Source organism: Zootoca vivipara, chromosome 9 (genome assembly GCF_965207765.1).
Source record: "Zootoca vivipara chromosome 9, rZooViv2.hap1.1, whole genome shotgun sequence".
In the NCBI taxonomy this organism is placed as follows: domain Eukaryota; kingdom Metazoa; phylum Chordata; class Lepidosauria; order Squamata; family Lacertidae; genus Zootoca; species Zootoca vivipara.
The window spans coordinates 11,891,958-11,906,318 of NC_142592.1; the positions used below are offsets into that span (position 1 = coordinate 11,891,958).

Genomic DNA, 14,361 nt, shown 5'->3' on the forward strand with positions numbered 1-14,361 from the left:
GCGTCGGGATTGGCCGGGCCCGAGGCTCGGGATGCCGGCTGCCCCCGGTAAGACGCGCGAGTCCCGCGGGCGCGGGCGAGGGGGAAAGGGAAAGGCTCGCGGGCGGCTATGAGGCGCCTTCCGTCGGGAAAGGCGCGCGGAGCTCCGCCGAGGTGGCTCAGCGACGCCCTCGGGGCCTTCCTCTTCCTCGCCCTCACGGCAACGGCGGAGAAGGAGCACCGGGTCCGCCAGGCCTGCGACACCTGCCGCGGAATAACGGACCGCTTCAGCCAGGTGAGGGATGCCGCGGCTCCTCAGACTCATCCTTTCCCCCCTTTAACACCGCCGGATTGACATAAGCTAGACAAGCTATAGCTTAGGGCCCCACTCTCTTGGGAGCCCCAGAAAAAATTAAAGGAAAAAAAACAAACTGGATGTACATTTCCAAAATACAGGTATAAGATTAAAAAAGCAAATAAAATAAAGCCAACATACAGCAACAGTGTTTTTGTGTTGTGTAGGCTCCTATGCTGTAAGTAACGGGCCCCCAATCATTTTAAGTTAGAGCTTAATAGTTATTTCACTGTTAATATACTTCTTAATTGTATTTCAGTTCAACAATTACTTTGATAAAATACATATTTTGTTATGTGCAAATGGCTTTAGATACCTATTAGGTCCTAGCAGGACCAATGTTCAGGGAAGATGGGAATTGTAGTCCAAAACATCTGGAGGGCCGAAGTTTGGGGATGCCTGATCTAGCATATATTCAACACAAAAAACAGCGACAGTTTGTTGTTGACGAAGGACAGTTGGGCATATAAAGGGCCCCATTGCCTTCAGTAGCTTAGGGCCTCATCAAGCCTAAATCCGGCCCTGACCCCCTACATCAGGCATAGGTAACCTTTGGCCCTCCAGATGTTTTGGACTACAATTCCCATCATCCCTGACCACTGCTCCTGTTAGCTAGGGATGATGGGAGTTGTAGTCCCAAAACATCTGGAGGGCCGAGTTTGGAGATGCCTGGCGACTTTGGGCATCTTTAGCTAGTATATTCTGCAACATGCAATTGACACAACAGTAGAGCATTGATGGTGGATTTATATGGTCCAACTATGCATCCTTGCAGTTTCTTAGTTATTCTGTGATATGCTTCCTCAGTGTGCAACATTTGAGAGGTGCTCTTGCCAAAACATCTGAAGGGCCGAAGGTTGCCTATGCCTGCCCTACATCTTAATACGGATTCAATTGTGACAGGTGAAGGTCCGCCCCGCATTTTTGGCGTGCATTCTCTTCCCCTTTCTCTCTTCCCCTTTCTCTTCCCCCATCTCCCTACCTTGACGTTTTATTTTATTTTAATCATAACTGTTTTTTATAATCATGATAAAATAATTTATTATTTCTAACCCACCTATGTGGCTGGGTTTCCCCAGCCACTCTGGACAGCTTTCAATCGAACATTAAAACGGGGGGGGGGGGATGACGACGACGACAACACGACTTCAAACATTAAAAACTTCCCTAAACAATTACAATTTTACAATTTCAAGTAAGCATTTTTACAAACTTTTAAAAAGCCAGTGACTTCCCTTCTTCTCTTTCCGTGGCATTGTGTCTTTATGTAGGGGTGGGGAGGAAGACTCTAGTTGTTCCGTCCTCGTGAAGAACACACTTAATAAAAATCTCCCCTGATCTCACCTTTTCCCCAAATTAAGAAGGTCCCACATTGCTTCCACCTTTCCTCGAAGAGATATTTCCTCCACCCCCCTGGATCATTTCAACTGCCCTTCACGTTTTCAGCATTGCCTACCATATCATAGCATGGGGGTATAAATAATAACATCATCATCATCATTTATTACTGGTTCTAAAACACCAATAAAAAAGTCATAGGATGCTGCCTTATAATGATCCAGACCATTGGTTTATCTAGCTTAGTATTGTCTATACTGTCTGGCAGCGCCCTGGGGTTTCAGAAAAGAGTATCTTATCAGCCACCCACTGTACTGCCCACTGTGTGCGGCTTCTTAAGGGCAGCCAGTTTTGAAGGAATCTACTTGTCTCAGAGAGTTTTAGGTGGTATGTTTAGTCTTTAAAAACTCCGTTATGGTGATCACATACTAATCCAAAGTCTGTCTGGTTTTGCAATTGCTCTAGAAAATGAGATTGTCTCAAAATACTCTGTTTTTCAGGGTCTAACTGACACTGCAAAAAAGAACTTTGGAGGTGGCAATACAGCTTGGGAAGAAAAGACTCTGTCAAAGTATGAGTCCAGGTATGGTATGTGTATCTTTCTTTTCAATGAGGTCATATCCTTGTCTGCAGCTTGTAAAATAACAGGACTGGATGAAATAGTCTATGTCAGCAGGGGACATTTTTCTGAGAGCAAAGTTAGCATGCTGATATTGTAAGAATGTCATATTGTGACACATTTAATACTTTAGTCAAGCTCTATAATCTTAGTTTTGCAGAACATTGTTTTGAAGTGAGCTTTTAAAAAAAATTATACCCCATCCATCTTGCTGGGTTTCCCCAGCCACTCTGGACGACTTACGACATATATAAGAACACAACAAAGCATGAAACGTTAAAACAAAATATCCTATACAAGCAACAAACAAACAAATAAATAAATAGAAACCAACAATAACAATAATAAACAGTTTACAGTTATACCCAAATTTAAATAACCACCAACCCCAACTAAACATTTAACTAACATCAACCCAACAAATGTAGAGAACAGTCCTGCTGTGACACAAATCCACTGAATTTCTGGAAGACAGCTTAGATTGCTTCGACTGTTGTTCAAGGGCAATGGTTCAGTGTAGTGGCAGTTCTGTGGACCAACTTTAAGGCAGGGACGAAGGAAAGAAAGGAACCTTTATAGCAGAGGTGGTACACTTGTGACCCTCCAGACTCCCCAAAGTCCTAGCCAGGATGGGTATGAACAGAGTTACAGCCCAACAACATCCAGTGGACCACAGGTTCTGCAACCCTGCTGTGAGCCCCAAGCACAGTTTCTTTGCAGGAGAAATACGAGTTGCTTCGAAGAGTCTGATCCAGGCCAGAGGGGATATAGTTGGCAGGAAAAGAATGGGAAACATGGGCCTTTTAAAGTTCTTACTCTTCTCTTGCGTAGTCCCAGATTCTCTTTCAACACATGCTCTGATATGAATGCTTATCTATCCCTTTGGCATTTGCTAAGTATATTTCATGATTAAGTATTCTATAATTAAAGCTGTAAAGGCACAGCTTTCTTTGCTCTTGACCTTGCTGGGTGTATTTTGAGCTTCCTGTTGATTGCATATGCTGCACACAAAAATGCTTCAGATTAATAATAATAATAATAATTTGTTATTTATATGTTGCCCATCTGGCTAGGCTTTCCCAGCTACTCTGGGCAGCTCCCAACAGAATATTAATAATAATAATAAATAAATAAATAAATAGCAATAAAAGATCAAACATTAAAAACTTCCCTAAACAGGGCTGCCTTCAGATGTCTTCTAAAAATCAGATAGTTTGAGTCTGAGTAGTAACGGATTGCTTTGCTGATCTGCATCAATAAGGTATCATCTAAGACAACTTTTCTTAAATGTATCACTTCTACCCTGAGCAAAAGTTGGGCTTTAATTTTGGAATGCTTACAGTTTATGGAATAACAGAAACGAATAGTGAGTCTAATATTCTTGACCCTTTTTTTAAATAGAAATGTGTTCTCATTTGTAAAGTTAGTGCCAAATTAGAACTCAGCAAAATAAACTGATTTGTCTTGGGTCTTTTTCCCCCCATGCAGTGAAATTCGTCTTGTGGAAATAATAGAGAACCTCTGTGACAGTAGTAACTTTGAATGCAACAACATGGTAGAAGAGCATGAAGAACATATAGAAACATGGTGGTTCAAATGGTAAGAAAGAAACAAGGCAATACTTTTTGTTGTGTTGTGTTCAGTATTGGATTCAAGAGAGGTGTAAATTAAAGACTTGATATAAACTTCCTGGAAAACAATGTTAAATGCATTATTCACAAATTTTCAACTTGTGACTTGATAAAACCAGCTTCTCATATATTGTTAGCTTGGTAACTACTAATTTTACCAGATGCACTACTGTATATTATTATTATTATTATTATTATTATTATTATTATTATTATTTATACCCTGCCCATCTGGCTGGGTGGCTCCCAACAAAATTAAAAGCACAATAGAACATAAAACATTAAAAACTTTCCTAAACAGGGCTGCCTTCAGATGTCTTCTAAAACTCAGATAGTTGTTTATTTCCTTGACATCTGATGGGAGGGCTTTCCACAGGGCGAGCGCCACCATCAAAAAGGCCCTCTGCCTGGTTCCTTGTAACCTAACTTCTCGCAGGGAGGGAACCGCCAGAAGGAGCTGGACCTCAGTGTCCAGGTTGAACGATGGGGGTGGAGACGCTCCTTCAGGTATACTGGGCCGAGAAATTTCGCTCAGTGATGAGGATTTGGCCCACGAAGCCAAAAAGGTTTCCACACCCTTGATCTACACTGGCCAGCAGCAGATCTACAGGATTTAAGTCAGGGGATATTCCTAGCCCTCTCTTGAGATGCCAGAGCTTGAACCTGGGAATTTCTGCATACAAAGTGGATGCTGCATCCTGAGCCCTTCTGCCCCAGCCAAACTGCACCCTGGGGGTAAAGATGACTGTTCGCATTGGCAAAATGCCCAGTGTTACATAGGAATACCACCGTAGGAATGTTTGCAATAGTGGTGAGCTTAACATAGCATCTGGGAGCCTTTGGCGGCTCAGGCAAGACGTGTAGTGTATTGGAGGTAAGTGAGACAAAGCTGACCAAAGCAGGCTGCCACTTTTAGCTCTCTCCTTCCATCACAGATCTTTTGTTTCTATTTGAAGATGTGTTTGCTTGGCACAGTGGACTGTTGGGCAGCAGATATATCAAATTTAAGGCTGCAAATGCTGAAGGTTGAGGCGATAAAGCTGCAGGCTGACCCCAGCCCATGAAACCATTTTCACCACACTCTTCCGAAATCCAGTGCCGCCTCTTATCTTGAAAAGTGCCACTTCTCCTGCAGAGAACAGGGCTCAGTTTTAGAAGGGCTTTTCTCCCCATAACGGGAATGAGGAGGTCTGCTCTCTGGCTGAGTGTTTTCCTACCTGTAGTGTGTCCTACCTGTCTAGATACGTGTGGACCATGTATGTTTATGTGTGTTGGATGTGCAATTCTGTACTGGCCAACCCAATGGTTAGGTACCTCTGTCTTAAAAGGTGTCTGTCTGGTTTTTTTGTGTTTTTGCAGACACCCTTAGTTGCCCTCTCCACCCTGGGCAGGCCGGTTTTAAACACCAAGAGGAGCAGGGAAAACCTCTTGTATTTCTATTATGACACCAGTTGGTGGTCTCTCGACCTCCACTATAAACCTGGGAGCCAAGTTTCTTATCATGAAAGATGCTACAAGGTGAAAAAGTACCAGATCAGTCATAATGGACAATCTAATATCGCTGGCTATGCAAATTGTACCTGCTTCCCCATCAAAACTCTCCATGACAGTTGTAATTGGCATTCTCTAGAACTTTGATTTCAGTCAGTTCAGGCTAATGATAATAATGTTTGACTCATACAATCGGATGTGAACAGAACTCTTACCTTTTGTTCAAGAAATACATTTCCTTTGTGTTTGTTTGTATTTACAGGAAGAAGAAGTCTCCTGATTTGTTTAAGTGGCTTTGTATAGAAACAATAGAAGTTTGCTGTCCTGCTGGAACACATGGTCCAGACTGTGTTGGTAATTAAACAACAATAATAAAATACTGGAGTATCTTTAATCATACACAGAAGCTTTAATTTATTTCTAGCCTTTTACTATCATTGATTAGTATACAATAGAAGGTCTCAGGTTCAGTAGCTGGCATCTCCAGGTAAGGCTGGGAGACGCTCCCTGCCTGAAACACAGGAGATCAGCTGCTGGTCAGCTTGGGGCCTTTGTTGGGTCAGTACCAAGACGGTTCATAGAGAATGTGGCAATATAACCAACAAGTTATATTGTGGCATAGGCTGTTATTGCTAGGGGCGTCTCTGCATCAGGGCACAGTTCATTGAAAAAGTTGAGCTAAGCTGAAAGATCCGCAGAAAGTTTGGCACCGTTCAGAGGGGTTTGGAGAGGCAAAAAAAGCAAGGCATTTTGGGAGGGGGTGGAAGAAAATTCACAACATGTTCAGGCCACAGAGGGCTCACTGCAGTAGTGTTAGCTGCAGAAGCTTTTCATCCCCTCTGCCCTTTTAGATTCCTCCTCTTCTTCTTTTTCTTCTTCTTCTGGTTGCTGTGGTGGTGCTCCTCCTAAGCAGCTCACCACCCATTTTTTGTGGGGGGAGGCAACCTGCAACGGGGGGCCTTCAAAAATAGGGACAGAATATTTTCAGCACAGCTTTAGTTAGAAGCAAAGGGAAAAGCTTTTTGCGAAGAGGCTTGTGAATGTTGATCGAGCGGCTGCAGCGAGAGAAGTGGCAGTGGGGAGAAAATACGGTTTGGCTTCGTTTACGTGAAATTGTTAAACTTCCTGTTTTTGTGTTAATATATTTAAGCTTGCCGTGGGGGATCAGAAAGACCTTGCCATGGAAATGGCAACTGTGCTGGAGACGGCACCCGAGGTGGCGATGGATCCTGCCGCTGTAAAAGGGAATACCAAGGAGAATTTTGTTTGGACTGCTCTGACGGCTACTACAACTCTCATAGAAACGACACACATTCTGTTTGTACAGGTATGCATACATGCTTACATTTAAAGCCTTTATTACAGTCCGGAGAACCGTAATTCCTTCCACACAACAAAGGGGACTTTGGACTGGAGTTTCTCCAGGAACATTTTGCTTTGTTGTGCGAGAAGCTGTTTTTGAGCTGGAATGGGAAAAGAAAAGTCAGAAGTCCCGTTAGACATAACATGGAACCGTGGGCATGCCCAATTGCTTGCAAGATTTCAGGCAGTGCTTTTTACGGTTAAATTGTCGCTAAATATTTCTGAACTTTCTATATTTCAATCCAGGAGTGGTCCGTGAGGAGGGTCAGTGCCATGCTGCTGGAGCCACTGCTGCTTACTAGCAGAAGGAAGGGCAAGCTGGCAAGGGAGGTTGTTGCTAGCCAGGCACAACTGTTAGTCTAGCTCTCTCCCACTGATGTGTCTTCACATCACCATCTCAACCCTCTCCCAGTAAGTGGCACCACCTCTCTCCTCACTGACTGCTCCCGATCCGCACCCCAAATTAGCTAGAACATGCACAATCCATAGAAAGAAGATAAGATCCCTAGTAGAGAGGAATGGCAGATCAAGTCAATGGACTAGGCCAAAGTGACAAGAACAATCAGAAGAATCAGAAATCAGGAAGGCCAAAATTTTAATAAGGAATGGGGAAAATTTATAAACAGCTAAAATCATTAGCGGGATTGGAATAACACTTGTAGTTTAGTGGTGGATTTTGGAAATACAGGGGAACCGCTACTCACGACCACAATCCGTCCCAGAGGCCCGTCCTTATGGTGAAACGGGTCGCTGGTAGAAGCGCGGTTGTGCACAGGCGCATTCGGCGGTGGCCCGCTTCTGTGCAGCCGCATTCGGCGGTGGCAGCCCACTTCTGCGCATGTGCAGATGGCAGCAGCTGCTTCTGCGTGTGCATGAATTGCAGCAAATCCGGTGTTTACTTCCGGGTTTGCTGTGGTCACGACTTTGAATGGGCCTAAGTAGAGCGGGATGTAAATAGAGGTTCTACTGTAATGGAGATTTGGATTATTATAAAAGAGGTTTGAGGAAATGATTAAGAATAGGACCCACAAAGGGAAGGAGGGAAGTCCAGGAGATTCCTTGGAATCTTGCCTTTATGTTGTATGTTAGTGATTGTAAAATTTTAATTTGAAAAACCAAATAAATAAATTCATAAAAAGAACAAGCACAGTCCTATACTTGTCTACTCAGAAGTAAGCCTTGTTGAATTCAAGTAAGTGAGAATAGGATTGTAGCCTTAATCTCACTTTGTTCTGTCAAAGCCAACCTGTTTTGCTAAAGTGGAAAAAGAAACCCGTCCTGCGTGTCTTGTTGATCAGAACCCAAAAACAGTGGAGTCATTATTTGGGTGATAACCTGATAGCCTTTTTCAGTTTGCACACTCACTACTTGTTCCACTGCTTTTATAAGGTAGTGCTTTATGTAACTTCGTAACATTCTTACTTATTTTACCGTGTTAATTAAATAACATGCCAGGATGTGCAAACATTTCATGAGCCAATTCACATGCAATTATTTGCATTATCGACGCCTCTGAAGTAACCCTAGAATCAGTTTAATTATATAACATAAACCTAGATTCAGTTTTAAATGTGCTTGCCAGAATCTGAAATGAAGTCTTGAGTCTTTCTCTGTCTTCACAGCTTGTCATGATTCATGTAAAACGTGCATTGGAGCAACAAACACAGACTGTAACGAATGTAAAGAAGGTTGGACCAGAAATGAAGACGCCTGTGTAGGTTAGTAAGACATTCAATAGAAAACAAAGCGTTCAGTTTAGAGAAGACGGGACACGGGTGGTGCTGTGGTCAAAACCACATAGCTTAGGGCTTGCCGATCAGAGGGTCAGCGGTTCAAATCCCCGCGACGGGGTGAGCTCCTGTTGCTCGGTCCCTGCTCCTGCCAACCTAGCAGTTTGAAAGCACATCAAAGTTCAAGTAGATAAATAGGTACTGCTCTGACGGGAAGGTAAACGGCGTTTCCGTGCGCTGCTCTGGTTTGCCAGAAGCGGCTTAGTCATGCTGGCCACATGACCTGGAAGCTGTACACCGGCTCCCTCGGCCAGTAAAGCGAGATGAGTGCCGCAACCCCAGAGGGAGCGACTGGGCCTAACGGCCAGGGGTCCCTTTACCTTTACTTTTAAGGCCTAATATATAATATATAACATGTTTATAATCACACACATGTAGATACTCGTCTTTGTGCCATTGTAGGGGTCGGAATAGGTCACGTGCAAGGGTAAGAAGCTCGTGGTTTTCCTCTTATTCATCCTCTGATTTCTTGCATTCCTTTCTAGCCTGTGCAAATCATGGTCTCCAAACAATTTGATGAGGCTGAAGTGGGAAAGAAGAATCAACAGCCCTCCCCTTATATGCATAATAAGTGCTTTCTGTTCACGAACAGATCTCTTTGAAACCAGACATCCCCCCCCCCTTTTGAAACATTCTGTTCATATGGCAATACTAACTTTCCAAATTTACATAAGGGACTGACTTCTGTTTCAAGTGTATCTGAAGAAGTGTGCATGCACACGAAAGCTCATACCAAAATAAAAACTTAGTTGGTCTTTAAGGTGCTACTGAAGGAATTTTTTTAATTTCCAAATTTATGTTCACCTTTGCAGATGTGGATGAATGTGCCGTAGAGGAGTCTCCATGCAGTACGGACAAATTCTGCTTAAACACAGAGGGCTCTTTCTCCTGCAAAGGTTTCCTTTCCATATATCTATATATTTAACCTTAACTTGTAGTAGGCTTGAGTATATAAGAGCTGAAACAAATGTCAGATTTGTTGTGTGAAAACCATTGATAGATGTTGTTGTCATTTAGTTGTGTCCGACTCTTCGTGACCCCATGGACCAGAGCACGCCAGGCACTCCTGTCTTCCACTGCCTCTTGCAGTTTGGTCAGACTCATGTTGGTAGCTTCGAGAACACTGTCCAACCATCTCATCATCTGTTGTCCCCTTCTCCTTGTACCCTCAATCTTTCCCAGCATCAGGGTCTTTTCCAGGGGGTCGAGTCTTCTCATGAGGTGGCCAAAGTATTGGAGCCACAGCTTCAGGATCTGTGCTTCCAGTGAGCACTCAGGGCTGATTTCCTTAAGAATGGATAGGTTCATTGATAGATCTTTATGTTTAATTTCACATGTGGAGATAGAGAGCTTGTTTCACTTCCTTTGGCATAAACAGATGTACAATATATACTTTCTGGGTTTGGTGCATCTCAAATGGGATGCTTGCTTTGGCTTTCCCACCGCCACCCAAAATTGTGAATCTTAGTATTTGTCCCCAAGTAGAAAACTGCACGGAGAAATATAATACGTGAGCTACATGGATACACTATGCTGTGATTCTGTGGCTCCGAGAGGTGTCCCTGAAGTTGCAGGAACCCTAGTAAAGTAATTGTGTAGCAACACTTCGCACATTTATTTTCTGCAGGTAGAATTTGATGCACATTTCCACTTGCCAGACAGAACAATTTCCCCTCTCTTCTTGCCGCGTGCTGCTCTGGGGATTCCCTTGACCCACCTCCAGAGCGGTCAGAATGTGTCTTCATAGATATTGGCATCACCAGGGAAAGGGAAAGAATGCAACTAGGAAGCAATCCATAGTAAATAGTTTTGAGAGAAAGGAAAAGGCAACGAAATAGGGGATAATGGTATGAACAGGGCAAGATAGAAGATAATGAGATCTGAAAAGGGAAGCAAGGAGTTAAATATACTAGTTTATTTGTGGCAATTTTTCCATTGACGACAGTCATCTTGGAAAATTAGCAGAAAAGTTTTTGTAATGTCATTCATATATTTTGAGTTGGCTAGCAGTATTAACAGAAAGCTGAAAGGTTGCCTAATTTGTACATAGGTATTTGTTGTTTATTGGTTAGATTTCTTACTGTCCTTCACATCCCTTTGCAACAATATATTCATAGCATTCAAAACAAGCTTAAAAGGGTTTATAAACTTATAATAGTAAGTTAAAGGATTCCATATGAAAAGCAGCACAGTGTGTAGGTTAAACACAGTAGGTGGGTCCGACAAAAATTAGCTTCAACTTGTTCTCTAAGCAAGTTTTCACCTTAGTTTACAGCGATTTAAAGACGTTCCGTTTTATGTTTCAGCATGCGATCGGGGCTGCTTGGGATGCACAGGAGAAGGGCCCAGCAAATGTAAAAGCTGCGTACCTGGCTATGAAATGAAAGATGAAAAATGCACAGGTTAGATTTCTACTTTTGTATGAAACTCAGAGTCAAGACACAATTCTAAAAGCCCGGGAGAACAAAAAAAAAAGTATTTAACTGCCACCAAAAAGGCAAGAATGTGTTCCTGATTTCCGGGGAGGAGAATTTCATAAGTCATTTTAAGCAGATTCTATATGCTTGAATTTTTAATTCCTGCAATTCAAACTAGGCCTGCAAAACACAAATACTCTCATTTCTTTGTGTTTGTATGTGTGTTTATTGATACCAATAAACAACAGCTGGCTACGGTTCAATGATTATCGGTGTAGAAATTGCTTCAGTTTATATTCTGCGTAATCTTTGTCGCTGCTCGTATGTGTGAGCAAATAAAGTAAAAGAAACAGAACATTTGTATTAGAACGTTTTCATCCACATTAAACTTTTTGTAATACTCTTTCCCTTTTTTAAATAGATGTAGATGAATGTACCTCGTCCGAAAAGGTGTGTGTAAGAGAAAATGAAGACTGCGTTAATACTGCAGGGGGTTACAAATGTGTCTGTTCCGAGGGTTTTCAAGATGAAGATGGCTCTTGCGTTGCAACAGTAAAAGGAGGTCAGTGGCTGTTTGTTACCGAGGGTTTTGCGGGCTGTTGGTAGGGGAATGTAGCAAATCCAGTGTTAATTGCACAACTGCTGCTGCATATGCGTCTCAGCCTCCCTTGCATTCTCAATCACCGTTCCCCAGACAGATCTATCCTTTCTCTTTTTGATTCTTAAGCACATTTTGCATCATTGGTCCAGTGTGATGTTGTGGACTAGGATTGGAAAGGCTAACTTCTAGGTCTTCACCCAGCCATGAATCTCACTGAGTGACCTTGGACCAGTTAATCCAACCACCTTCATGGGTGTTGCATCATGCACACTTCCCTGAGCTCCTTGAAGGAATTAGGATAAAAAAATATATAGCAAATAACACCTCCACATACACTTCTTTTTTGTATAATTTTTTAATTAAGTTTTTCTGTTTCACATTTTAGAATACTCGTTTAAACCACCTTAAAATATCAGTGACTTCCCTTCTTCTCTTTCCATGGTTCATTTTACATATCATAAATCCCTGCATATTTTGCTTAAACTAAAATCATTCAGTATTCCATTTTTACATCCATCAAAATTTATTTACACTGTTGAATATATCTTAATGCTGCCAACATTTTCAAAAGTAGTAGTAAAAATAATAATTTATTATTTATACCCCGCCCATCTGGGCGGCTCCCAACACGACAAAACATCAAAAGCTTCCCTAAACAGTATACAATTTTCACCCATGTATTCAATAAACATTTTCCAACCTACTTTAAACATACAGTATGTTCTTGCTCTCTTATTCTGTATGTTAAATCTGCAAGCTGCGCATATCCCATCCATTTTAGTTGCCATTCTTTTTGGTTAGGACCTCATTCATTTTCCATTTGGGGGCTAACAAAACGCTCACCATACACTTCCTTTCTTTACATCTGATTTGAAAAGCCATTAATGGTTTGTCTTCATAGTCCAAAACATTGTCAAATTGAATGGCAAGCCCCTTGTAGATTCTCAGCAGGGTCAAATTCTTGGTGCTGCTTAAAAAACCAAGGAAATTTGGTTGCCTTCTTTTTAAAAAGAAGAATGGGCCAGGTTTAGGGAGTGTGCATGATGTGTTTCTTACCTGCGCAGAGAATCTTTTCAGCTCCCCCTTTCAGCAGAAGCCCCCCTCCCCAGTTGTCAGAGACCTTCTGGAGTGGTACCCTGTGAACTTGAGTGGGAGTTCCTGTCACCAAACCGTGGTAACTTGGTTCTTTTGAATCTGGAGATACAAGTGATATCCCATATGCTATAGGACTTTCAATAAGACACGTTGGAGACCAGATCTGGGTTTACACCTTTCATGTAACATTTATTTCATATAGTCAAGTATACATTAATACATTGGTACCAAGAGGTTCAAACACTCACACATTCATTCATCCATACTCACAAGGCCCTTCACGTAGGTTGATCATGCCTCACACAAGAGCTGTGGGTGTCGAGCTGTAGCGCTAGTCCCGGCACACTGGGGGTATGCAAAGGGGTCCTTTTTATAGCCGCCTTTCCCATTGCCGTCCATGGGTTGTCTGGAGAAGGGCTGTCTCCACCGCTTTTCTCCTGCCCTCCTAGACCATTGCCAGTTCTTCCCTGTTTTTGTCTGTTTTGGTTTTTTTGCTTTCCTTAAACAACAGCCTAAGACAACACCACAGTCATACATTCCTCTTTGATAAAACTAGTTTCTCGCTTCACTTGCCAGCATATCATGCCTTCCGTATTCTCCATCTTCTTTTGGGCCTAACATTCATACTATTCATGACACTCCCAGATGAGGGTTGCCCCAGCTACCCTGAGCAGCTTCCAGCAAATTATAAAACCACAGTAAAACACACATTAAAAACCTCCCAGTACAGGGCTGCCTTCAGGTGTCTTCTGATAGTCTGATAGTTGTCTATTTCCTTGACATCTGACGGGAGGGCATTCCACAGGGCAGGTGCCACTACTGAGAAGGCCCTCTGCCTGGTTCCTGCCTCTTACAAATAATGTTAACTGTGTAGGGGTTTCGTTTTAACAAAGATGCATTTCTTTTGACAGAAGAGGAGACGGCCGCAAATGTATCTTCGTCAGATGCCCATGAGGAGTTATGATCTACATTCCAAGATGACAGACATTGGTATCAAACCTTTAAGTTATTGGACCAAACAGCTGCTACCTGAGATGTAAATGGTATTAAATAACCTCAGGTCGCCAGTAAGATTCTCTCTGGAACTTCATGATGGATTGCCCTTTCAACTGCATTTCTTTGTGAAACATAAACAATTGTCACTTTTTATACTGCCATTGAACTACCTTAGTAGACATTGTTGGAGATAGGTATGTCTTTCCCCCCCCCCCAGTGTATTTGGTTAAATTGAACGACTTATTGCTGAGTCCTGCAAAACATTGCTCCTTGTGTAAAAGAAAATGACTAACTTAAGTACTTTTAGATCTGGGTGGATTTTCTACGACCCGCACTTGTCTTTAAAAATACCAGCAAAAGGAGATGCTGTTTTATGAAAAAGGCTCCTCTTGCGAAGGAAAGCTGAGTGTCAAGTGCGGCATTCAATAAAGATTTATTTTGACTGCTTTGTATTTTGTGTGCCTTGCGTGTTAGCATCTGTTGCGTAGGGGTGTGGGGGAATTGTTAGTTTATAGGGGAATTGACCTCTGCCTCAAGTCATTCTCCTGTAGAAATCAGCTGCGTCAGACCAACATGGCTACCTACCTGAATGCTTGTGTAATTCTTTGTCTTCACCTGTGTTGATGTCATCATGAGCTCTAAGATATTTTCCAAAGAAAGGGAAAAGCTGGAAGGAGCGCAGTTATAA

General features: G+C 42.4%; 1 protein-coding gene across 1 annotated transcript; it reads left to right on the forward strand.

Moving 5' to 3' along the window:
• Nucleotides 1-23: 23 nt before the first annotated feature.
• CRELD2 (CRELD disulfide isomerase 2) lies at nt 24-14,125 on the forward strand. Its single transcript, XM_035128311.3, has 10 exons — nt 24-273; nt 2,172-2,254; nt 3,779-3,889; nt 5,675-5,766; nt 6,563-6,739; nt 8,397-8,492; nt 9,377-9,460; nt 10,871-10,966; nt 11,403-11,543; nt 13,589-14,125. Exons 1-10 carry the CDS (start codon nt 109-111, stop codon nt 13,639-13,641), a joined length of 1,098 nt encoding a protein of 365 aa, XP_034984202.1. The 5' UTR covers nt 24-108; the 3' UTR covers nt 13,642-14,125.
• The last annotated feature ends 236 nt before the right edge of the window (nt 14,126-14,361 follow it).